We start from the raw sequence: 27,253 nt of genomic DNA on the forward strand, positions 1-27,253 counted from the left end.
TTACCCATCTAGAGCAGTGGCAAAGAGAAGACTGGGAGTCTTAATTGGCCTCTGTGGATAAGAAAATAGCATTCTTTCTGCCTATCAGATGGACTGATAATGGAGAAGCAGCTGGATGACAACTCCATAATTATTTCTATTCTCTTTTTTTGTTTCAATCTAAGTTAGCATAGATTACTGTGTTTCATACATACATATGACATACATGTTATAATATACATGCTATGACATACATGTCATCACATACATGTCATCACATGTTGTTCTTTATTTACCTCTCTCCCTTGGCACCTTCTCCAACCCCCTCTATCTCCCCCCCCCAAACAGCTGCCATGTCTCCTTTCATGTCACGTGGGTTCCACTGGATTTTGTTTTCTTACCTCAGAAGCTCACACCTGTGAGGATTGCTCTGGTCATACAGGGTGAGCTTCAGAATCCTGCTGAGGTGAAGGGGAAGCCAACAGAGAGCAAACACGAGGACTAGGCAGAAAACTGTCTTGGCCACTTCTCGTCTCTGAAACAGAACCACAGGCCCTTAGACAACTGGCACACACTCCCCTCAAGTAGATATTTCATTTTATTTACAAAAGTAAAGACTTGGGGCAACAAGCCTTCAGTTAGATAGTCAGTGTGAATGAGAACTAAAATTGCTAGGGATTCATCTTTTAAAAGTAATGGTTTGGGGGAGTGGGATGGACAGATGGATCAGCAGTTTAGAGCACTTGTTGTTTTGCAAAAGAAATAGGTTCAATTATGAGTACCTCCACAGTGGCTCATAATCATCTATTGCTGTCCCACTCTGAGCTATATGAGCACCAGGCTTGTGGTCCACATGCACACAGCAAAGCATTCATATGCATAAAATAAATCTAAAAATATATTATACATTCATTGCATGCGTGTGTGTGTGTGTGTGTGTGTGTGTGAAACCGGATAAGGTTGTACAAGTCCATACTACCATCATTTGGGAGGCTGAAGCAAAAGGACCATCTGGAATTCAAGGATACTTTTGGCTACATGGTGAATTTAAGGTTAGCCTGGGTTAATCGAGATTCTGTCTTAAAATGAAACAACAACAACAAAAGGCAATGATTCTCTTTAGAACTTTATAGATGATATACTCTCTAAATAAGTAATATAAAATGTGTTTTTTTTTGTTACAGAAACAGAACGAAGAAAGTGAAAATATGTTCTAGTGTTTAATATTAGCTTAGCATTATCATCATCATCATCATCATGACTTTCATCTCACCATAATTATGGCAACACTCTACTAGATTCCCCCATTCTCTTACCTGCTTTAAGTGATCATTCAAAGCAATCTGCATTCCACTCTTCTTCCTGAGCATTTCACAGGTCATCAGGGTATAAAAGACTGCAGTGATGGCTAAGGGCAAGCAGAAGTAGAAACTGAACAGCCACCAATCTTTGGCTGTCTTGTAAAACTATGGGAAAGAAAGAATTTTTATGATTAACATCTTCTCCTTAAAATAAACCATATGTATCAAATGTCAACCAGAAATAAAATATTCATCAAAGGACAATGATTTTGTAACATCTTCCATATATGTACTGTATAGAGTTTTGTGGGCCATATCTACTGAACACATAAATAAAGCCTGCTTTAAATAAAAGAAACATTGAAGAACCTATTTCAATTCTTTGGGATGGTATAATAAGCTGTAGGGAGCTGAGCAAAATTCTTATGTGTAGATAACACTGAAAAACCAAATATTTCAAATTTTAGGTATTATTGGTATTAAATATATAAACCTATTACAGTGTTTAGGTGATATTTTCCCTTTCTATTATGTGTGTTTAGTGTGAAAAACGTGTATGAAGAGCTCAGGGCTAGCTACTTAAGTCAGTAGTGTATATGTGAAAGGTCCTTTAGGACAGTGCTTGTGAGGCACACTTTTCCTGTCTTCTTTTCTTCTGTTACCTTTCAAAAAACCTTATTGATCCAGATATGTCTCTATTGGAAAGAATTTTATGTCCCCAGTGTGGTACTCCCCTTCTAGTAAACGACAACATCCTCCACAACTTCGAATGGGTGACTCACTTTGTTCTTTTACTGATAGTTGAATGTGTAGTTCATAAAGTTTATATACTCTTTTACATGTAAAATAGAAAATAATCCTTGATGTTAGTTAGACCAACCAACCACATTCATACTAACCAATCCTCTTAAAAATAAGTCTTGTATTTAGTATCTATCTTTTCCCCATTCTTTTCCTATTTCTGATCAGAAGTTCTTTAGTAGGTGGCCAAAATTTGATATTATTTTGAAAGACAGATTTTCTTTTAACACCAGAGATGAAGGGTCAGGCTGCCGTTCCAAATCCACAGCAGTTAGGCAACTTCTATCTAAACATACGCTAGGCCATCTGCTCCTCTGACAACGTTGGGTTGTCTTGTATAGATTACACAATGATAATCAATCCTGTGGGACTTTAGACACAAAAGCCATAAAGTCACAGCCATTCTTTCAGGAACTTGATTTATCTGGATCCCCAGGGTGTTCTTGGAGAAGTAATTATCCTGACTCTTGCAGGTTGGGTCATTAGTGATGGTTAACCTCACAGTCTTGGGATCCAAACTCTTAATTTATGCCAAAGGTAGTAATAAATCAATAGCCTACCAAGGTGGGGAGCTAGGGGAAATAGTTAAATATTTATGAGGAAAGTGCAGAAAGAACAAGCAAAGTGAACTTACCTGCATGAAGGCTGTTTTCTGAAAGGGATTAAGCATGCAGACCCTTAGGGGCTTTCCTTTGTAGTCCGACGTAATCATATCAAAACCTATGGCTTCAGGGACAGCCAGAACCACAGAGACCACCCAAATTAAAACAATTTCTACTGCTGTCCATTTTGGAACCCCAATTCCTTTAATTCGACTCCAAGAAGCAACAGCTCGATATCTGAAGATATAAACAGAATGATTTGTCTAGCAGGTGGAGCTTGGTTGCATTGAATTGCAAAGTTTATCTCCTAAGTGACATACAGTTATATGTTGGATTAGGATCGCCTTGGCCTGAGAACGGACTCTTACCTGTCAATACTTAGAGCACACAGACTCAGAACCGTGATCCCCACAGAAGCCTTCTGTATGAAGGGCACCAGCTTACACATCTCAGCTCCAAACGGCCAGTCCTCTGCGAGCAACTGCATAGAGGAGATGGGAAAGTCAGTTACGGAGATTTTTCTGAGCTGACTACTGAGTGCTGGTGATTAACGGCCAGAGGGAAAGAAGAACTGTCCTTTGAACAAAGCACCTGTGTCCAATATAGAACACACTGGAAGTGACACAAGTGCAGCTGGTTTATGAGATTCTTTATGTGCAGACAGTGGCACAATCAGGGTCTCGTCAGAAAGGCCAATATCCCAGTTGCTTAATGGCCCTTTAGAACAGTGATTCTCAACCTGTGGGTCGTGACCCTCTGTATGGCAAACTGAAAAACCCATTCACAGGGATCACCCAAAACAACTGAGGAATAACAGATGTTGAAATTACGATTCATAACAGTAGCACAATTAGAGTTATGACTTAGCAAGAAAAGGTAAGTTTATGGTTGGGGGGGGGCGGCTTCACTAAAACATGAGAAACTGAATTAAAGGGTCAAAGCATTAGGAAAGTTGAAGACCATTGGTTTAGAAAACAGAACCTGTATAAAGTCTCATAAAGCTGCAAAGCTCAGGTGAGGACTGTGTTAAAAAGAGAAGCTTACTAAACAAAAAGTTAAATAGTCTTGAGTGGGGAAGACTGGACTGGCCCTGCTCTGTGGAGAGCATCAGGAGTTTTGTTCCTCTCAGTAGTCCATTTACCTAACTCAGCTGGAGTAGCCACACCGCTCCTTGGATGCACCGGGTGGGTAGGTGTGTGCTACAGGGCATCTGGTCTGTGCCATTTTTTACCCCACCCCCCACATCCCCAGTCTTCCCACTACAGATGGCCATGTCCTCTCTCACCTCCCTCAGGACTTGCTCAGACCTCCTCGATCCACAGCACCTACTTAGATCACATTGCTCCCCCTGCCCCTGACGAGGCCTCCCTATCTCCTCCATCCCCTCCCCTCTTCCTTTTTATTATAGTTCTTACTAATCTTACTGCATATAAAAAGTGACTTTATGGCTTGTTTAGTTTTTGCTGTCTGACTCTCTGAAGTGTAAGACAGAGTATGAGTTTCTCAGTTGCTTCCAATGGTGCCTGACACACAGCAGATGCTTGGCGAATGTTCATACTGCTGAAACAAATAGGTACTGAGCAAAAGGACATAGTGCGTTCTCTTTCCATATTTATACACATATTTCTCTTTATCTGGCTTCAATGACTGCTATTAAATGGAGCTGTTTTCCTTCTTAGACACTGGGTGTGCCACGCTGGTAAATGAATCACTTAAGGTAGACATCTGGATCTAATATTCATGAGATTTTGAAAATAAAGAGAAATATTTATAATCTATGCGGTTTGAAAAACTCCTTTAGAAATAACCTTACAAGAATGAGAGCTACTCTGAAGCACAATTGGAAATTTCTGCCCCTGTACTGGCAACGGAGACTCCAGTGAGGGTGTCAAGCTCTGTGGATTGTTCTGTGGTCGGCATGGTGGCACAGACGACAGTCTGTGTCTCATTACAACTGAGATCGGAAGAATGAACATGAGACCAATTTAATTTCTAATTTGGATATGAAAAATTACACAGATACATGGAACAAGGTTGGGAGACTTTCCACATACGTATTTAATATAGGGGGTTTGGAAATTTACAGGGCTGGGCACACTGACAAGCAGTAAAGGGGGAGCCAGTGCAAGCCAGTCATTGGTATCAGGAAGGTAATGAGGGGTAGGTAGCAAGGTTTGGGCTCATCTTTATCTAATAAGCATCAGATGCTATTTGTCAAGGAACCCCAAACATGAAGATTCCCTAATTTCTACAGAGAAGTCAGAAATTGGGTTTTTATATGAAATCATACAATGTACAAAAGGCACCAGTTGATTCATGTTTTAAAAGTTATTATTATATTATGTTGTTTTGACTAGATAGACTCCATCACGTGTCTGAGAGCTTCTAGATTAGTAAATTAACTGGTAATTAGTTAATTCATTCAACCAACGTGCGTTGAGTGTTCATCACGGAGACTATTCTGAGTACGAGGCACAGTACTGGCTTCTGTAGAGCTTACATATAACAAGGAAGATAGAAATGCATCAGTAGTTGAGATGATGTCCAACAGAAGTAGCCGTATTAGGAGTTGGTGGGATGGGCTTTCTTGGTAAGCTTCCCAGTGAGATGTCTCTGAGGAGACAACACAAGACACTAGTTAGATAAAGCAGTGAGCATACCAGCCAGAGAGTATGCTAGGAAGAGAACAGGAAAACGGTGTGATGTGATTTTCAAAATGTAACTTGTTGCTCAGAATGTAGTCAAGGGAAATAAAAAGACTTTGTACTTCTGTACGAAGTGGTGGTGGGCTGGACCACGTGCGGCCATGATAACCAAGCCCTCATGGTGAAATTAATGAATTTTTTTTTTTATTTTTGGGAAAAAAATAAACTAAGCATGTTATAGGTAATTGGTAATTAACAAGTTTGGTTTTCAGAACTGTATAGCGCTAAATGGGATACCAGATATCCACTGATGATAAGAATTTTGGCTTACAAAAGCTTTCTGCTTGTGGACGTTGTACATCGTGGTGCGCACTAGGCTCCGCACCACGATGTACAACGTCCACAAGCAGCAAAATCCCATTAAAAAATGGGGTACAGAGCTAAATAAAGAACTCTCAACTGAGGAATATCGAATGGTTGAGAAACACCTGAAAAAATGTTCAACATCCTTAGCCATCAGGGAAATGCAAATCAAAACAACCCTGAGATTCCATCTCACACCAGTCAGAATGGCCAAGATTAAAGATTCAGGTGACAACAGATGCTGGCGAGGCTGTGGAGAAATAGGAACACTCCTCCATTGCTGGTGGGATTGCAAGCTTGTTCAACCACTCTGGAAATCAGTCTGGCGGTTCCTCAGAAAATTAGACATAGTACTACCGGAGGATCCTGCTATACCTCTTCTGGGCATATACCCAAAAGATCTTCCAACTGGTAATAAGGACACATGCTCCACTATGTTCATAGCAGCCTTATTTATAATAGCCAGAAGCTGGAAAGAACCCAGATGTCCCTCAATAGAGGAATGGATACAGAAACTGTGGTACATTTACACAATGGAGTACTACTCAGCCATAAAAAACAATGAATTTATGAAATTCGTGGGCAAATGGATGTATTTGGAGGATATCATCCTTAGTGAGGTAACCCAATCACAAAAGAAGTCACTAGATATGTACTCACTGATAAGCGGATATTAGCCCAGAAACCTGGAATATCCAAGACACATTATGGAAAACAGAAGAAAATCAAGAAGGATGAACATTTGTGGATACTTCATTCCTCCTTAGAATGAGGAACATAACTCCCATGAAAAATTATAGGTACAGCGACAAAGTTTGGAGCTGGGATGAAGGGATGGACTATCCAGAGAGGACCCCATTCGGAGTCCATCCCATCATCAGACACCAAACCTAGATACTAATGCCCATGCTCATGCCGGCAAGATACTGCTGAAGGGTCCCTGATATTGTGGCCTCTTGTGAGGCTACGCCAGTGCCTGGTAAACACCGAAATGGATGATCACAGCCAGCTACTGGATGGAACACAGGGTCCCCAATGCAGGTACTAGAGAAAGTACCCAAGTACCTGAAGGGGGCTGCAACCCTGTAGGTGGAACAACAACAGGAACTAACTAGTACCCCCTGGGTTTGTGTTTCTAGCTGCATTTGTAGCAGAAGATGACCTAATCGGCCAACAGTGGGAATAGAGGCTCCTTGGTCTCCCAAACTCCATATGACCTAGCACAGGGCAAGGCCGGGGCCAAGTGGTGGGAGTGGGTGGATGGGGGAACAGAGGTGGGGGGAGGGGTATGGGAATCTTTCGGGATAGCATTTGAAATGTAAATAAAGAAAATAATAATAATAAAAAAAAAAAAAAAAAAAAAAAAAAAAAAAAAAAGAATTTTGGAGATCTTGACTCTGTAAAAACATGTGCGGCCACCAAGTTCAATGCCTGTGATCTGCTCTTAGCTCATCTATAACCATGGCTGGAGGGGCAACTCTGCTTTTAGCGCATCTATGACCCTGCCTGGAGCGGCCTTTGAGGTCCTGTGGTTACCCTTCCTAGCTGTTACTTTCCCTATGAACTTTCTCTGAGCTTCTACTTATGTTTTCAGCTTGTACTGCATATTAGGAACCTGACTATCATTTGGGTTTTGCATAAAAATACAGTGAGCCAGCCATGACTTCTGTGACTCAAGGTGGGATGGTTGGAACATTCACGCCAAGTCAGACACCAGAGGGATACCGGAAGCTTCAGGAGCACTGTTTGTCCTGGAGATTTCTCAAGATTTTCTTCTCTGGGGGCACTCGGCACAACACCCTTTGGAGCAGTCAAACTTCTGAGCTTCAGTGTGCTTTCAGTCTGCGCCAGTTGTGTGAGCTACCTCAGCACTTAGCGCTACAGAATTCTTTCTCCTCATTTGTATTTGGTTTCTTGGGTTTCATACACAGGAACCTTCACGTCAATTTGGCAGAGAGACTCTTGCTTTGAGAAACAATGAGGCACTACTGGCTTTACTCTTGTGTTACTCCTCTGCAGGGATCAGTTGTTTTGTCTATCCCTAGGTCTCAGTCAACTCCAGTTTAGTCCTGAGTTGCAGCTCTCAGGTATGGGTTGGACTGACTGGTTTCATTTAGGAGCCAATGAGAAGGAAGAATGATCTTCCTTAGTAACATCAGCCTCAGTATCCTTCAGGTTCTGGAGGAAAAATGGCTCAGAAGCAGGACTTTCGGTTATCACCATGCAATCAGAATTGGAAATGGTTTGCAAGATAGAAGGCAAATGGGAAGGAGCAGATTATGTAGATGGCTCCATGTTGCTTTATCAGAATGAACCTGCTCAGTGCAAATTCACAGTCTTGGCTCAGCAGGCAGCAGTTCCAAGATGGAGAAATAGCTTATGTTCTAACTTTACCAGTGATTCTGTCACCACAGGTTTCTCAAACAGTTGTGGCAATTGTTCTGCCCTAACTCTCACCCCCTTTGGGTTAGTATTGAGCCTTCCATGAACATTATAGCAACTAAATGATCCCAGGGGTTCTTGAGAAGACAAGAGAGAGCGATACACCCTATACGTCAGATCCAACAACACTCCTGCTAGACCACAGGCAGTCAGAGAGCCTTGGAACAGAATCCGAGTGAGGTAGAAATAATGGTAGATTGTAATGCCCACTGATAGGATTCTGACAGGAGAAGAATTAAAACATCTTCAAATGAAGAGGATTAAATGCAATTATTGGGAGGATCCTTCAGAATTTTTGAGGGGTCCCCATAGGGCTTCCCAGTGGTACAGAGATTCTAATCTTGAGGTTCCAGAAAAACAAAAGATAAATACAACTTTTATCAGTCCGAGTGCTCCTGAGATAAAACGAAAGTAACGGAAAGTGAGTGGTATGCTAAGAAGATGGATCTCACAAATAGTAGAAGCTTACAACAGCAGAGACAAGGCAGGGGACTTGAAGAACAATGGAAAACACAGTTCCACGCTCTCAGAATGTTCTAGGGAAAACGGAAAGAGTTGTGACAGGTACCAAGAGAATGAACAAAAACAGTACCCTTTCATCAAAACAATTAAGAACCACATCAACCCAAAGACATTCTCCCTCCTGCCCTTCCTTGTTGTAAAACTTTCAGCCTTGCTAGATATCAACTGTACAAAGTAATGGAATCCACACTGCTGTTTCCATGTATGTATATCCTGCACATCAACCATGTCTAGATCCTTCTACTCAGAGTCCTCTCCCACCCCTCACCACCCTCAGTCACTCAAGTTTTCCCTAATTCTTTCAGCCCTCTACTTCCCTGTCCCCATCTCCAGGGCCCACTCTACAATCCTGTCATTCAACAAGGTTTGCTTAGCCATTTCTGTGTGAGTGATACTGTGTTGTGATGAAATGTCTCAGGAAGTAGTCACTTTAAGACAGGCTTGGTGTGACACACTTCAAGGAGAACACAGTCTACCAGAAAGACAGTGAAAGTGGACCATACTTGGGAAAGAACAACATCAGGAATCTTTGGAAATAAGCCAATGCGGAATAAGATGTTCCATATGACTTTGCTTCAGGTAAGAATGGCATCAGGAACAAGAACATGGTCCAGTTCCAACCGTATTAATGAATGTCTGAGAGATTATTGCAGCCACACAGAGAAACCTGACTCTAGGAAGGGAAAGCTCAACCATTGTCTGTTTAAATTATTTATTATTATTTATTATTATTATTATTATTAATGTATATGTATGTGTGTACATGTGTTTATATAAGTACATGTGTATGTGTGTGTTTGTCATATTGGAGGGCACCAGTTTTTTTTTTTTTTTGGTTTTCGAGACAGGGTTTCTCTGTGTAGCCCTGGCTGTCCTGGAACTCACTCTGTAGACCAGGCTGGCCTCGAACTCAAAAATCTGCCTGCCTCTGCTTCCCAGGTGCTGGGATTAAAGGCGTGCGCCACCACGCCCAGCTCAGATTTCTTTGAACTGGGTGGAGATAAAGGTAGCTATGAGCCATTGCAGGTGTTGNCTCAGATTTCTTTGAACTGGGTGGAGATAAAGGTAGCTATGAGCCATTGCAGGTGTTGGGAACTGAACTCACACCTTCTGTTAAGAACAGTGACTGTTCTTAACCACTGAGCAGTTACTTTAGGCCCTGTTGAAAAGTCCTAAATGGGTGGGACAGTGAGCGGGATATAAAGTGAATAAATAAATTTTTTTTTTTAATGGGGGAAAAAAAGCCTGTTAAATGAGGTCCTAAATTTTATTCATGAGTTTGCTTCCAACTAGTGTTCCCACTGAAGTCTCCTTATCAGTTTAAGGTTTGAGACTAAGCCCTCAGTTCCTAAAAGGAACAATAGCCTTGGGGCCTTGAGACAGGGTAGAAGCTCGGATGTTCTGCTCCCTGCTCACCAGGATTTTAAATATGTAGTGATTGAAGCATGACTGTGTCACACCCGAGCCAGGTTCACCCCACCACAGACTGACTGAGCGACTTAAGGCAAGTGGACAAGCCCGGCGATTGTAGACGCTTACAACTCCTCTTCAAAAGCATTTCTTCACCAGACAATGAGCTAAGACTGTGTACGATTTCAGCTACTTCATTACCAACACAGATGTTGGTCCCCAACTATATCCTTTTATTGTTTGTTTGTTTGCTTTCTATTCTCAGAACTAATCAGTATGATTTCTCTTTACATTCTTTCTTTCCCACCCCTGAACTCATTTGCATTGGCAACTCTGATCAGGGTCTCCCCAGCCCTGGCCTAAGCAGGATAATTTTACTCATTGTATATGTCGCCCAGAATCCCTCTTGGATCCTGGTTATACTAGCTTCTTGATTTCACCTGTAACTAATTTTCCACGGACCTAACTTTTCTGGAGGATATAAGAGAATAGAAAGGTTGTCCAAAGTAGCATATCAAATAAAGATAAACATCCAAGATGCCATGCATGACCGGCCCACACTTTAAAAAGATTTAGTTATTATTCACTTTATGTGTATGCTCATGTGTGCCTGGTATGTATATTGTGTGCCAGATGAAGGCATTAGAAACTTTCGAAATGGAGTTGTAAGTGATTGTGAGCTGACTGATGGGGGACTGAAATAGAATGCCAGTCCTCCCTCCGAAAGAGCAGTGCGTGCTCTGAACTGCTGACCCAACTCTCTAGTTTTAGCCCTTGGGATATCTTTTCTTTTTCTTTATTTAAAACTCCTCCATGGAGAAACTTTAGTTTCTGCTCAAGACCTTGAGGAGAGACATACCCTGATCCTGCTCTATAATCAGAAGGCTGATTAGATTTCCTTTTCTCAATAAGAGTCTGGCTAAATCTTATATAAAACCAACCAATATTGCATGGGCCTGTCTTCCAAGATTACCTTGGTAGGAAAAGTAACTGCCCCTTCCTTTTGCTTGACCTATGGAGGACTCAGTATTTGATACATTCAGGGTTGACAGTCCCCTTTATTTTAAAGGTTTAAAGGTCAGTTCATCTGAAGACACACATCACCATGGTTGCAACATATAGAGGAATTGAGCTGGAACCCACCTCCCGGCAGACTAGCTTTCAAAGTGCAGAAAGATCTCATTTGAGCTACTGTGGGGAGAAATCACAACACCAGTCTTGTCTGACTGAACGCTATGAAATGCAACACTAAATTGCTAAGCAAGATGTGTAAAGTGCATGATTGTGAGGATGGTAATCAACCATTCTCTGATTGGATTTGAGGTCCACTCAATAGAAGGGGTCCCATGCCTAATGCTATAAGCCTAGTCAAAGTCCTGTGACATGACGTTTAACTAAATAGACAAAACACCAAACTGCCTTTAAGTATGCATGTTTATACCTTGTGACATGTATGAAATAACCAAAGAACAAATTTAATTAGTATTTTTTTTAAAAGGGTAGGTCAGTAACTCTAGATGCTTATCTTGGTTACTAGCAAATCCAACAAATAAAACATCAACCAAATGTTCAAAACACAGTTGTTATAGATTCCCTGATTTGATCTAATCTGTAAATCCTAAATAAATATAAAACCTATAGCCCAGAGCTCAATTAATATAACCTTTAGGGACATTCTGTGCATTCCAGCTGGATACTTGTTTATAGAAGCTTTGATGGAACTCTAGGGCCGAGGACATGCTTAGGGAATAGAGAGAATTTGTTTACTGGGATATCAGGCCTCTATCCTTTCACTAGTTTCAGTAAACTAAGGAGACTGTGTTATCTCTCTAAAATTGTTCAGCTGTTCTCATGATCTGATACACATATGCATATGTATATGTGCTACACACACACAGACACACACAGATACACACACACAGATACACACACAGACACACACACAGACACACAGACAAACAGACACACACACACACACACACACACACACACACACACACGCAGAGTAAAGCCAGGCAGTAGGACTTGCTGATGTGTTTTTGACATAAGACGTGAAGAGTTGGGTTACTCACGGAACTTTCTTGAGAATAGTGAAGCCATGTAGCTGAGAAACTCAGGACACCTCAGTTTTGACCCAGCTATGAACTCAATTAATTCTAAGAGAACTGCTTGAAGAAAAAGGTCTCAGATGGCCAGGAGAACTCTGGTATACTCCATTTCTTATAAATAATTAGACAGTGTTCTATATAATCATTCTCATTGGCCACAGACAAATCACGAAAATGAAACAAAATTAATTTACATATTACCTGCAAGGTGGTTTATGATACATTTCACATTTACTGTATTACTAATGCTCCAAAGCAATCCTGAGGAGCACTATTACCGCTGTTCCCATGTTGCAGAAGGGAAAGTCGAGGCACTTAGCATTTACTAACTTGCTATGACTATTTTATACAACCCCACACAGTTTACACATCATCCTTCCAGAGATCAAGCTTAATTTTCCTTCCTTTGTTTGAGGTTAGACTTAATAAACTTTTTAATGAATAAAATGAGGCAAAAAAATAACAATACGTGTGTGTGTGTTTCTGAAGACTTGATAAAAGACATAGGACAACCTTATCAAAGACATCGGACAACCTTATCAAAGACATAGGACAACCTTATCATGCTCTCTGGGATAGTTTGATCGGGAGGCCATCTGCTGTATTACAAGAACATTCAGACAGTTCTCTAAGAGGCAAACATGGCAAAGATTTGAGGCCAGCTAAAACCAAGGAGTAATATATGAGCCAACAAATGCTTGTGTCAGCCTTGGTCAAGGATCCCAGGGTTTCAAGAAGTGCAGGGCCTTCCATTCTTTTTAGTAGACCCCGGTGAGAGACCCTGCGCTAGAATCTTCCAGCTGAGCTGCATCTGAATCTCCTCGACCGAAATAACAGGCACTTTACTGTCTAAGCCATGAACCGGAAGTACGATGTATTCCTCTTCATTTTAACTGTGTCTGTTTTAGTTACTCACTTGAGTAACAGATGCACATCTGCACCCAACTGCACATCTCTAGGGTCTGTGTTTGTAACCGCGGTGATGCCTGCCAAACTGTTTTCAAAAGCTGCTTACAGAAAGAGCTTAGGGGTAAACAAAACCATTTTGAACCCCATGGATGTGTGTGAGATAAGTGAAACATCTATCTGCGGCAGGAGACTGTGTCCCCTTAAGTCCCCATTTGACTGGCAGGCACTGCGGTGCTCTCAAACACAACCCACTTTTTGAGTGAAGTGGTATGTTTGGTATTAGGGATTAAACCCAGTGCCCGGATCACATGAGATAAGCATCTACCGCTGAGGTATAGCCCAGCCCCCAAAATAACACTTGCATCTCTGGATTTAGTAGATTGGTGTCTGAAATGTGGGTAGGAACCATCCAATTTATAAAGTCTGAGTAGATTTTAAAAAATGCAAGGCATGGTGGCGCACGCCTTTAATCCCAGCACTCGGGAGGCAGAGGCAGGCAGATTTCTGAGTTCGAGGTCAGCCTGGTCTACAGAGTTAGTTCAGGACAGCCAGGGCTATACAGAGAAACCCTGTCTCGAAAAAACAAACAAAAAAATGTACAAGAAGGACAACGTCATCTCTTTTTCTTCCCAGCCTGCTTGCTCAAACTCAGACTTCTCTCATTTTTTTGTGGCACTTAAACTAAGAATTCAACCAGTGACTCCCTAGCTGACAGGCTGTTGGGCTCAGGCAGAGACATATCACTGTGTTCCAGCTTGTAGATGGCAGACAGCATTACTTCTCAGTTTCATATGTATCATCTATCATCTCTCTTTCTGTCTCCCATCTCTATCTGTCTATCTATCTATCTATCTATCTATCTATCTATCTATCTATCTATCTATCTATCTATCTATCTATTTTTTTATCTGTCATCTGTCTATCTATCTATCTATCTATCTATCATCTATTTATCATCTACTTATTATCTATCTATCATCATCATCTATTAATAAATCTATCTATATCATTTATCTGTCTACATATCTAGTATCTATCTATATATAATCTATCATCTATCTATATAATCTATCATCTATCTTTCTATGTACAATCTTTCTATCTCTCTACCTACCTATCTATCTATCATCTAATGATCTATCATTTATCTGTCTATCATCTATCATCTATCCTCTTCATCAGTATCATCTACTTTCTATCACTTTTCTATCCACTCTTTTTTTATTCTAATGACTCTTTTCTGAAGAAACTTGACGTAAATCTCAAACTATTTTATTCATTTAATAAATATTTGGATGTTTTAAAATTTTTCACTCTTTTTCAAACTGATTCCAAATATGTTAATACTGCCACATTGCAGGTAGTTGTAGCCATAACAAGAATCAAGATACATGACTGTTCAGGCCACCAAAGAGCAAGCATGCGACCAATGAAAACGAGCTCTGTCCTGCATCTAGGCTCTGTTTTGAGGTTGATATTATTTTTGGCTCAGCCTAGGTATTGGACTGGCTCTTCATACCACTGAGAGGCCTGCAGCCCAACCTCTGACCCGTGTTATCACAGAAGACGGGCAAACATAAACTTCAAACTGTAACAATGTTGTTCAAATCCAACAGAGAGACAGTAAGGAGCCTGATCATAACGGAGCGATTACTGCTGTCCACTTCTGAAGGGAAAGGGCTGCAAAGGAAAGAGCATTCATCTTCCCTGGCCTCCAGGATCTCACGCTTCCAAGCTGATGCCAAGCTGGCAGCTGCTGATCTGTGAGGTCAGCACAGATGGGTATGTGAGATGGGGGAAGAGTGCAGGATGCTGGTCCCATCATTTTGTAATAAGGAAGAGAACTTCAAATAGTTTCTAGTGCTCTTCCTCACAAAGCCCAAATGACTTTTTAATGGCATGCTTGATCCATCTTTTCTGTCCAGGCATTACCCTTAAGCTGTCTAATTAAAAGGGTAAAGTCGGAAGGTTTTGCAGAGACCCAGCAAAGTCTGTTTCCCCTTGGCAGAATCCATGCCCTCTACCCATGCTCAGCACTGTCATCCACATGGTCTCTAGTGATCATCTTTGGGGAAGTCAGTCTTTGGGGCTTGCCGGAAACATCTGCTCTTTAATTCTTGAGTCCTTATTGAAGACCTGTGAAGCTTGTAAGACACCTACTCTCAACCAAGACAGCACCTGTAAAATCTTGTGAGTGGATATTCTTAGGTAGTTTTAATGATATGTGGACATTTCACTTTCACCAGGCACTGGAAACTGATACATGTCTAGTGATTCAGGAAGCAATGCTATTTTAAATGCAACGACAAGGTCATTTTTTTTTTATTTCCTATTTTTTTTTTTATCTTTGGGCTTTGCCTCCTTAATGACATAATTTAAGGGTCTGAGCTGAGGCTGAAGATGAATTAAATATAACTAAAATAGAAGTCAGTCTTGGTCTGAAGCTGTTCTTCCGTGGAATCTGCGTCTAGCCATGGTGTGAGGTCCTGAGCTCAATTCCCAGCACCAAGAAAATAAGGAAAAAGGTTAGTGTGTCCTTTCTACAGAGATTGCACTTACAGATGCTTTTAAAAGTTAAGGTTGAATACACATTAGCTAATTGTCATCATGGTGGGCCGGTGAACAGTGAGCCCCTATAACTGACACTGTTCTTCATTTTGTCTTCTGTAACTCAAGAGTTTTTGTTGGTGGCTCCAACAGTGCTGTTTATCTGACAAATGGCACACAATGTTTGTTCTGGCCTGATTCCTTTAAGACTTGCTTATACTGATTCCACAGCACACTTCCTCTGAGTGACTCTAGCAAACAAACAAACAGTAAATTGGAAAGAGACACCACCAGGTCAATTATAAGAATCCTACTCAATTACGATCACTTTCACGCCTTCTAATTTATTATCCTTTATCAGTTTAAGAAGAAAAGGGCATTAGGACTTATGAGTAAGTTATTTTAATTTCATATTATGAAATTACTTTTGTATTACCTAACTGTAAAAAAAAAATTTCTAAAAGGGCAAGTGACATCTCAGAGAACAAATGCTCTTAAAGGTTATTAAATAAATACAAACATCCTCCAACCAGCTTTACATTTTTCATTGCTCTTTTTAATTAAAAAATACATTCTTGTGTAATTAAATGGAGGAAAGCACCTGCTAATACCCAGTTCATACCAACAAGACTCCAGCCCTTGACATCAGGAAATGCCAAAGCTGATTAGCTTGCAGAAGGAAATACGCATCGTTTCTTTGTACATTTTAAAAGTAGGAGTTTCTGCTGAGCTTTGAGTGAAAATCCCCGGCAACTTCTTTACTCCATTCAGAGTGCCCAGAACTCTGCCTGGCACACAGTGGTCATTCATTAAATGCTCATTGGAGAGAAATGTTTCAACAAGTGACTGTATTTGACCATACGTCCGAAATTGATGCCAAACCTTTTCATAATGCTTACAGTCTTATACTCTAAATATATTCTTTAGAAACCAGAGAGGACAGCAGATTTGCCTTTTGTACCTTCTAGCTCGGATGATCTGATTCTCTTGACGCAAAGCCAGGACCTCTGGGATGGGGAGGTTCAGTGGTGAGCTGAGCTCTGGTTGAGTTCTGAGTTTCCCAGCTGACAGGAAGAGGTGAAAGGTAATCCCTCTCCCACAGCTGTCCTCCTGCCACAGACTTGTCAAGGAAATGACTGACATAAAACAGACCCCGTTGCTTCTCACTGTGCAGCGAGGTCCTGTATTCTGGGACGGACCTTAGATTATGATACACACAGGTGGGAAGAGATGATCGCTAAAAGTGGTGGGCGGCAAGTCGTAAGGGGAAATTGCAGGTTGCTCATCCCCATGAGCTGGGGAAGTGTCTATAAAAATCGGCTGGCATCAGAGAAGAGCTTTTACTGTGTAAACATCTAAAGAATGGAATAATGGGTTGCTACATTTCCAAACATTAGGAAAGGAAATAGTTTTTTTTTTTTTTTTAAATCTCAGTTTCCTGTAGCAGATAAGTTTTACTCTGATGGGGGAGTTTTAAACTACCGTTTTAATAAAATAGGATAGTCTCACTCAGGAACTTCTGTGTCTGAATTGCTTTTATTTATACATTGAGAGAACTTATGCTTCTGGTTAAGTCCATAGTATCATTTTTTTTTTTAAATACGGTATATATGTCCTCAGGGACAAATATAAATTATATGCTTTTATTCATTAAAGTGCAATAGTCACTTAACTATTAGGCTATATGTGAGCTAGAAATATGTGGCCAGAAGTGATATCAACTAGTGTCTCAGGAGAGCGCTTAAGTAGATCCCAACATAGACAGCGACACTCACAGCTGTGTGAAGCAGAGGCCCTGGGAACCTGTTTCATCTATTCACATGGCTGTGAAGATTTCTATGACGAAATAAAACTCTGACTTCGTGATAACAAATTAAATAAAGTGCTGGTGACAAATGTCTAGGAAAATCAGAGATCTGAAAATACTGAATGGCTTCAGGAGACATCCAAGTTTACATTAAATATTATTAAATGCTACTATTATCACAATGAAGTATTTCTAAGTCTGTAACAGCCAAGAAAGAAATGAATTGCCCAACATTTGCAAGGCACTGGGTTTGACCCCCTACCATGACACAAGAAAAATAAAGATTTTTATTGTCCTATTATCTGAACTTAAAATATATCCACAATTTGTGCTTAAAAGGTTTCTTGACACATTATATATCCTTAAGATACAGCTAAGGGAAATAACAAAACAGCTAGGTTCATTTTTCTAAGCTGGATCTCCTAAGATCTTCCTCATCATCGCTGCCAAATGCCTAAAAGAGAACTAAGAACAAGAGTCCTTATAGCCACAGGACTCAGGATAAAGAACAGGTGGGATGAACTCAAGTGAGCTTATTAAGTCATGTCATGCCATGCTTGGGACCCTGCGATCTGTGTTCTCTTCCATGGGACAGTGGTAACCTACTCTCCGATGTCGGAATTCTACAGCACCTAAAAGCCCTTTCAATCACTGGGAGAGGCTGTGGACAGTGTATCCGTTCTGAGGTTAGTTTGTATTCTTTCTGGAATCCACAGTGAAACCGAAGCAGGGAAGGAAGCAGGAGCCCAAAGAGGGAGGATTGCTTGGAAAATGCTTGTCAACTTAACTGATAAATTTTTGACTCAAGAATGATGGTCATTAGCCTCATCTCCATCTCTACTCTCCATTCACATTCCCGCACTCTCCACCATATTTTGGTGATTTTTAAAAGTCTAATTAAGTAACTAATTAATTGATTTTGTTCTCCTGTATGGCGAATCTATAGGGAAAGAACAACAGAATGTCTGCTTACTATGAACCATGAGAACACAGAAGACTGATATCAGCCATGTTTTGGCTAAGGTGAACTCAGACACCACAGTGGACTATATCTCCAAACATAACCAACCTCTCGAAGACTTTGCCAAGTTCTGGAGGGGACTGCCTCACATCATAAATTACAGCTAAAATCTTATTTCAGCTCTGGCTTTCTCTGTCAACACACTCTAAATCACTTAATCATTTATTAACATTTGATGTGTTTCTCTAAAAAGAATCAACTACAGCCTACTAGACACACAGAGATAACCTTATACGGTTTTCCTTGTGAGATGAAGAACAGGGTTTCCTGGCCCTGACACAGGAGCATGGCATGCCATCATTTTGTACAACGAAGGAAATATTTTCAGTTTTGAACAACTCACTCTATGGGAGCAAGGAAAGAAAAAAAGTGTGAAGCCCTTGAGAGGAAAGCCATACAACATCCCAAGAAACTTTACTTAACCTTTTTAGGGGCTTCCATTCATGGAGTGTTCACATGTCAGATCAAAGGCAAACATAATTTTTCATTGTTCAGGGCCCAGTGTTTGCTAACCATTTTGTCACAAGAATTTGCATCCAACATGCAAAACAGTGGGGACACTGTGTCTCAAGTTTCTGGGTTACTTGAATCTGCTATTGATCTATTATTTGCTTTGGCCAACACCCTCAAACAGGAGGGTAAAGCTTTCCCCCTTGATCTACTTAGACATCTGTAAAACTGTAAAGGGAAAGGGCGCTTGATCTGATGACGTCCTATGCAGGACATCACATGTGTACACTGTCACTGGCTGCTGCAGCTGCTATGCTGAATGGATATCAAGATGTTTGTTAATAGACCCCAAGTCACCAGAGACAATAGCCTTCCCACTTGCTCCTTTTCAAAGAGAATAATTTTCATGTATTTTTAATTTTTGGCACTTTGGGTTTTTGTACTTCTTTTCTTTTAACTTTAAATAAATGAATATCAAAGATAACCTTGGTTTCACTTTTGGCACAAAATATTTCTGCCATTTCTGTGTCTTTAATCACAATTAAGATTTAACTGACATATCTCAGTTACTGGACTGGTAATGAGAGCATTGTTACTAAATTTGGAGGACAATACTCCCCTGCCAGTGATGCTGACCACTCTTGTATTGCTGTGTGTGTGTGTGTGTGTGTGTGTGTGTGTGTGTGTGTACACACTTAAGCTTCACTGGGAGGTAACTCTGATGCTGGTCCCTCAATATTTACTTTTCTAACTAGTTAATTTTACTCAAAGCTGTCAAGAGCCACAAGGGATCTATGCAGGGATAGTGAGCAAAGAGAGCTTGCCCATAATGATAATTGATAATGTCACAAACAGAAAATGTCTGCCTACCTGCCAAGGTCATCTCTTTCAAAACTAACTTTTGGACTCAGTGAAGCAGTCCTACATTTTGACATGTCTGCATTTTAATGCTAAGTGTGTTCCTACCTACCAGGTTAAATGTTAGATCAGGAATGTTGTCTAGCAGGGTTATGTGTCCATAGTTCTCTCTCTATGGTGGTGGCACACAAAGTCTTGACAGCAAGACTGCACACAGCACCCCAGCATCTTACTCGATTAAGTTTCAGTTCTCGACTATAGTGCACGTGGAATACATTTAGACCCTTATCACAATAGTTAATGTAGAAATCCAATCACCTTCTACTTTACAACCTGGTTTGAAAAAGTTCAACTTGGTTACACAAAAAAGGAAGGTATCATTTGAGAATTATACATACTCAGTTATTCTTATAAGTACAACACAAAAGAGATTTATATTTTTAAGTAAAACAATTAATTTCAAAGCTCATTATTTTCTCAAGAACTTAAAAATGTATGCCCAACCAGTCTTCAGTCTTTTAAAAATATCTCTGTAGGCTGGTGAGATGGCTCAGTGGGTAAGAGCACCTGACTGCTCTTCTGAAGGTCCTGAGTCCAAATGCCAGCAACCACATGGTGGCTCACAACCATCCGGAACAAGATCTGACGCCCTCTTCTGGGGTGTCTGAAGATAGCTACAGTGTACTTACATATAATAAATAAATAAATCTTAAAAAAAAAAAATCTGTGTTAAGCTAAACCAAGTCAAAGTAATGATGCAGATGACCAGCAATCCTACAGCACTTCAGTATCCAGGCGTACTCTCAACTTTTCTACACAGCTTTAATCTTTGGGCTACCACAGCTTAGTAGTCAGAAACTATGTTTTTTTTATTTGCAACAAAGTAGATGCCTCCCTCATTTTATAAGTAGGAAGCATATAATAAGTAGCTTGTAAATAGGGAGAGATTAAGCCTTACACTGGGGATATGAATGGTAGCTTTTAGTCCAGTGTACATATACATAATGTCTTCATGGGCATGGTGACTCAAAAACATATCACAAGTGTTAAGATATGATATGTGCCTGGAGATATATCAAAGGTAGTGATCAAAGCCAAGGGTACAGTAATAATATACTGTGACATTATTTATATAAGCTGCGAGTACATACACTCTTTGACTTAGCAGTTGAAGTTTAGAGATGTATCCTTTAGAAAAGTTTAGACATACACATGTGTGCAAATGTGTGTGTATGTATTATGATGCTTATTGTCATGTTTGTAATGACAAAAACTGAAAAAAAGAACACTCCAAACATCAACTTCCCTTCCTATTTTAACATAGAAATGCAAACATTCTGATAGCTTTTATTATTTGCTTACTATGCACTAAGACCAGGACCAGATGTTATCTGTCTACTTATCTATGAATTCAAATAACATTTGGTATTGTATCCGTGTGTCATTTTAAAAATACACACTGTGGATGACTGGATTTCCCCCGTTTTCAGTTCTTCAATGTAAGCACAGTCCATGTGTCCCAATGTGAAAGGTTCAGGGGATTTATTATTTCACACATAATTTACATGAGTGTTTGAAGTGTTTAGTATCTGCAACTTGCTTGGTGTCCTAAGACTCTTCCCTCGCCATCAACACAGGGTCCTCTTGATGGAGGACACCACAGAATGGCTCCAACTAAGTTTCTAGGGACCCAAATCCTGAGAAGAAGCATGGCGGGGCAGAGGAAGGCAAGACAGGGTGGGGTGAGGTAGGGCAAGCAGGGTGAGGCGGGGTGGGCAGATTTCATAAGGTAGTCAGCTCCTTGCAGATAAGACTCCATGCAAGATGCCACCTGTATTTTAGACAACTTTTAAGGATTGACTGGAGCTGTGACATTGTGTGACTTGTTAGCATCACTGAACTCTATATAATTGACCTTCAGATGAATGTAGTAGATTCAAAGGGACACTTCTGAGGTCCTAGGGCATAGTAATAGAAGTGCTAATGGAGTCTGATTCCAGAGGGGTGTAACAGGCTGTCAAAAAGTTAGAGATTTACTTGCTTAGCAATTCAAAGCTATCACTTAAGAATACATTTACAACAGCATCCATAACTCACTAAAATTATTCATTTGCAATTATAATGCCCAATACTCTAAAGCACTAAGAACATATTTGTAAAAGTTATAGACAGCTACAGTTATTTAGGGACTCAAATGACTTTTAACACATCTTAGGTATTCTGGTAAATAGTCTTTAGAATAGCATCCACTATATTGTATAATCTAGACTATCCGAAAGGACTTCCAGGCTGCAAATCTGACATTTCAGATTTATTCTGAAATGGTTTACTGTGTGTCTTTACTTAATATGACCGTGAGTCACATGTACTCAAGCTGAGGACCTGATGAAGCTCAGGCTGGAAAAGGGCATGCTGTGCCTTAACACTCTTGATGTAGTGTGATAGGGAAGGCTTCGGGTTCTAGGACCAGATAAACTGGGTTCAAGTCAAGAGGAACCACTTTCCAGTGCTGTGATATTGGGCAAATAACGTCTTCACTTCCTCAGTGACCTAAATCATTGTTGAGAGCCATACATTCTGTGTAACGTTATCCGAGTAATATAATGAGACGAAATGAGTTCATAATACCCTATAAACAGAGGCCACTGTAACAATCTCAAACCAAATCCAAGGCCAACACTGTAGGTTTGTAGGAGTTCATGTTGACATTCCTGTCTGTGGGACCTAAGCTGATGACTTGAGCTTCTTTCAGACAGATTCAGATGACTAAGTTTGGTGACTCATCAGTCTGTTCTAGGAGTAAGCTTTAGTACATTGAATAGCTTTGCGGTAAAGGATGTAACTTCCCGGGGAAAGAATAGAGGGACTAGAAAGGAAACCTGCAGCACTCAGTCATTTGACCAGGCAGAAAGTACTGTGGTCCAGGAAGAGTCAATTCATATCTGGTCTAGTGGGAACACACGGGAGGAAGAGGGTCTAAACTCTGCCTTTCACTCAATAGTTCAATGGCTGGCTGACATAAGGAGTTTCTAGCTTGGTTCAATGTGTAGGTTAATGAACCCTGCCCAAAACAGAATTCCGTGGACTTTCTGCACCTAGTTAGTCATAGTAGATTATAATCTTCTCTTTTGGGGAGGAACCTGATTCAGTTATTTTAAATTTTCTCTGGAAAGCTTCCCAGTTCAGTTTGGAAGAGATGAACTGGACTGCTTTCGTTGGCCACCATGGAAAGAAAAACCTATCTTGCCAATTCCATAAAAGGGGGTCACCTCTGATCCTCCCAGAGTTATGACCACAGGTAACGAACTTCTCAGCCTATATGTCTCCAGGCAAGTTCTCAGAGGCCATCAAAGGCAATCACTGTCCCAGATTTTTAGCATTTCTCCTTTGTGTTTCTGGTAGTGTTTCTCTCCAGGGTCTGGATCCTAATCTATGTCCCATCTCTTAGTCTCAGAAATGTCTGGAATTCCCTTAAAATGTGGCTACTAGGGTCAGGATTCCCAGGGACCAATGAAGAACACTCTCAAGGGCTGCCGTAAGGTAACCATTCATGTCATTATGGTTGTAGAGCACTCTCGGACCTTCCCATCCTAACACTCTCTCAGCTCCTTGCATTGAGGCTTCGGTTGGTCTTTGGCAAGTGCACAAAGTCCTTTCTCATTCCTTTATACCTGCATTGTGTTTATGTGTGACTTTCTATTGATGACAATAGGAAGCAGTGCTACAATAGTTGCACAACTCTAAAACATTTTTGGACCTTTTATTCGGTCTGTTTTTTTTAAACATTTTATTTTATTTTATTTTATTTTATTTGTTTTTTTTTGAGACAGGGTTTTTCTGTGTAGTCTTGGCTATCCTGGTACTCACTCTGTAGACCAGCTTGGCCTCAAACTCAGAAACCCGCCTGCATCTGCCTCCCAAGTGCTGGGATCAAAGGCATGCGCCACCACTGCACAGTCAGTTTGTTTTTATTAACATCACAAACACCCCATAGGTGGGCACTAGAAGCCATATTGGGGAATGGAAGAGAAGGAGACCCACAGGTGCTAGAATGGAGTCAACAGTGTGGATGTGCATGTCCTGCCTTGTTCTCTGAGCCTATTTCTTCTCAGAGCCTATTTCTTCTGATAGTTGTACAAATCACCATAATGCTTACTACTGACAATCTTACAGACTTTATTACAGAGTTCTCCACTGTCCTGACTGAGTCTTATGCATTACCATGAAATATCAGAGATAATGTCACAAAGCTTACATCTGGGAATCTGAGGTACTGGAGCCTGCTCTCCACCTCTAACTCACAGAGGGCCGGCCCTTGAACATCCTAGAGGCCATGTGTAAAGTGGCAATAACTGCCAATGTGTGGGTTGCTACAGTGGATAAAGGAAGTCATGCATCTAACCTGGCAATTGGACCAGGCCATTAATTCCATGAAAACTATCCAAGGCCACTTGAATCAAGGAAATACATTTTATTTACCATTCTAGGCCCCTGTAGCCTAAGCCAATTGTTTCCTAAAATCTTACTGACAGGCTTTCTGGGTCCTTAAAACCATGCTTCCCAAAGTTACCTTGCCTATGAATCATCTGTACACCCAAGATGCAAAATCTGTTTGGGGCCGATTTACACTCCTAACAAACTCCCAGACGATATTCATGATCTCAGTTTGGGGACCATACTTCTAAGAAGTTGTGCCTAGAAAGACTGACTTCCAGGCTTGTGATTCCCAACTGTTAAATGTTATCATAGTTACAAAAGATTTCAAAAATGTATCACTGCTGTCATCTTCACCAGAGCTTCTGTTTCAGTGACTCTGGGTTGGGGAATCTGAATTCTTCTTTCCTAACGGATCTCCAATAGTAACAATGTCACTACCTAGAAAGCTACACTTGTAAGAGACTAGGAAAACCCACAGGAAAATCTCATTCAAGTTCAATCCTCACTATTGGGAGAGGAGCAATCTCCTTGAGAAAGTGTCCACCCCTCTCCCGCAATACTTTAAAGATTGCCACTTTACCACTCCACTTACAACCACACCCCTGGTTTCCAGATTGTCAGAACGTTATCAGGCACATTACCTTGTAGGTGTTAATGGGAATGTCGATGATGATGTGCAGCAGGTCTCCCAGAGCCAGACTGGCGATCAAGATATTGGGACCATTGCGCATGCACTTGTTCTTGTAGATGATTCTTAGCAGCGTGGAGTTCCCGATGATGCCTAGCACGAACACGAGGCATGACACAACCGTGTTGATGTATTTAAAAGTCTTGCTGATCTCGATATTTCGTTGGCACGGAGGAGGGAAGGATCTTGGCGGGACTCCAGCCACTCTACCTCCTTTGGTCACCTCCGCAGGTGCGGAGGAACGCATCAGACTGGAGTTGAAACTTCTGGTCCAGGACGTCTTAGTGGGTGGCGTCATTACCTCTTTAGTCCCGAGAAGAGACGGCGTGGCTTGGGCAGGTGGGAATCCTCTTTTCTCTCCCCATACCCCCAAGAAGCCACAGGCCAGCAGCAGCGCCACCAAGGCGCGTCCGCACCGGCTTGTGGGCGATTGCATGTTACAGCTTGCTCCCGTGAGAGTCTGGTAGCCGCTCCGCTGTTTTCAGTCTGGAGACCAACAGGGGAGTGAAGACAGGGCACTTTAGTCAGCTACCCCAGTCACGCCTCTGAAAACACTCACACTAGCCGGCTGCCTCTACCGCGCCGGAACAGTAAGTTAAGTTTGCGCGCCAGTGGGGAACTTGGGCGCACGCCACCCGCTGGTCTTCACTCAGTCTCCTCCCAGACCCTGCTCGCTGAGTTTTAATCCACAGCCCTGCGGTAGACCAGTCGCGGTGGGGAGGAGCATTCGAGCAGGGGTGTTCCAGACTAGGGAGGGTGGTTGTCCCTGGGAAAGACGTGTGCCGGGGAAGAAGCAAGCCCAATTTTAGCTAAGCTTGGGGACCCTGAGTGAAGGCACCTAGCGGCCAAGGGCATACGTCAATGCACTCAGCCAAGAACCGAGAGAATAACAGATCAGCACTAACTTCTGGGCTTTCCCAGTGACTTCAAACACTCGCTTTACAACCCAATCTCGGTTTAAATCGCTGTCCTGTGTAAGTTTAACTAAAAAAAAAAAAAAAAAAACCAAACGACTAAGCAAAGCGGAAGCCCCAGAGCAAGGTTCATCCACAGATGTTAATTCAAAGCTAAATCAGGATGGTTCGTTACCTCGCGCGGATTGGAAGCAACAGGAGCAGCGCCACGAGCAGGGAACTCCCTTCCCAGGTCTTCAACTGCCCTAGGGGGCTTGTGGCTCGCAGCAGGAGCCCAGCTGCTCCCAAGCAGATCTTTCCCAACAGAATGCAGCTCTGGCTCTGACAAAAGACTGAGAGAATGCCAGACAGCGGATCCTCAGCAGCTCAAGCGGGGTCTTTGCTGTCCCCAGACAAGTACTTTTATTCATTCGGTCCCTTCCCAGCATCAATCACCGGCCAGACTCCTCCCGCGTTTTCTGAGCGACCTTGCCACAACCTTTTCCCTTGGGCTACGCCTGGACAGTATCAGCCCCAGCTGACCGCTGGGAGGGGCAGTCCTAGTTCAGAGTTGTGTCTCACACAAAGCTGTTTATTTCTTACTCAACGAAGAAACTAACATATCCCATGACAACCTGGGAGCTGGAACCTAGAAGGTTCTGTATCAACCTGGACTTTGAATACTCCGACTGTTTACACAAATGTCCTGACGCTTATTTTACCAGACAGAGCAAGGAAATGAACTCTCCCGTCATTCTTGGCTTCTGTCTTTATGGCAGAGAAGAGGATGCTAGGGTTCTTCCCTCATGCAGAGCGGTGGGTGGGTGGAGTGCATTATTCTGCTGTCAGCAAGATCCTGCTGTGCCTGCAGAGATCTTCCTAGCGACCCTTTTTGTCTCCCAGCTAGTTCGTTGTACAATTAGGATTTGCATCGCAGAAGGTTGCCTCCTATCAGATGTTTCCCATGAAGCTGGAAGCAGAAGGAGCGCGTGTATTTTAAAAGGTGAACTTTAACTGTGAACTATAGTTAAGAGTAAAAGTGAAGTCTAAGGGATGGGAACTATGTATGGCCCAGGTGTGAGCGCCAATTCCAAATCTGGCTGTTTTGAAGACAACCCCCCCACCACCACTATGCAAACTGATTTTGTTAAGTATTTCGACTCACTTAATTACATACACATTAGATAGATATTTTTAATCTCCTTTTGGTAGAAAAGCATTTTACACCTAGATGTGGTGATTTGAACGAGGAATGTCCCCACGGGTTAACCCCTTTGAACGCTTAGTCCCAGGTTGGTGGCACTGTGGAGGCGCTCTGGGAACATTAATTGGCTGGAGGAAGTATGTCATTAAGTGAAGGGCTTTGAGGTTTTATAGCCTCGCTCTGGTCCCAGTTTGCTCTCCCCGCTTTGTGTTTTTGATTGAATATGTGATCGCTCAGCTTTTGGCCCCAGCAAGCTTGCCTGCATA

The 27,253-nt window shown here is 41.6% G+C and overlaps 1 protein-coding gene across 2 annotated transcripts in view; it reads right to left on the reverse strand.

The window, feature by feature from the left end:
* Ednrb (endothelin receptor type B) overlaps window positions 1-26,255 on the reverse strand; it is a 31,759-nt gene extending 5,504 nt beyond the window's left edge. The window contains exons 1-6 of one of the 2 annotated variants that reach the window (XM_029541620.1): window positions 25,980-26,255; window positions 24,844-25,376; window positions 3,052-3,164; window positions 2,716-2,920; window positions 1,296-1,445; window positions 381-514 (exon numbers count right to left, since the gene is read on the reverse strand). In XM_029541620.1, coding sequence (XP_029397480.1) covers window positions 381-514; window positions 1,296-1,445; window positions 2,716-2,920; window positions 3,052-3,164; window positions 24,844-25,326 — 1,085 coding nt within the window. In that variant the 5' untranslated portion in view covers window positions 25,327-25,376; window positions 25,980-26,255. Of the gene's footprint in view, window positions 1-380; window positions 515-1,295; window positions 1,446-2,715; window positions 2,921-3,051; window positions 3,165-24,843; window positions 25,377-25,979 lie in introns of those variants that run through there. The other variant, XM_021203282.2, reaches the window with a different exon arrangement.
* Window positions 26,256-27,253: the final 998 nt, after the last annotated feature.

The sequence above is a fragment of the Mus pahari genome, chromosome 8 (assembly GCF_900095145.1).
Source record: "Mus pahari chromosome 8, PAHARI_EIJ_v1.1, whole genome shotgun sequence".
Taxonomy (NCBI): Eukaryota; Metazoa; Chordata; class Mammalia; order Rodentia; family Muridae; genus Mus; species Mus pahari.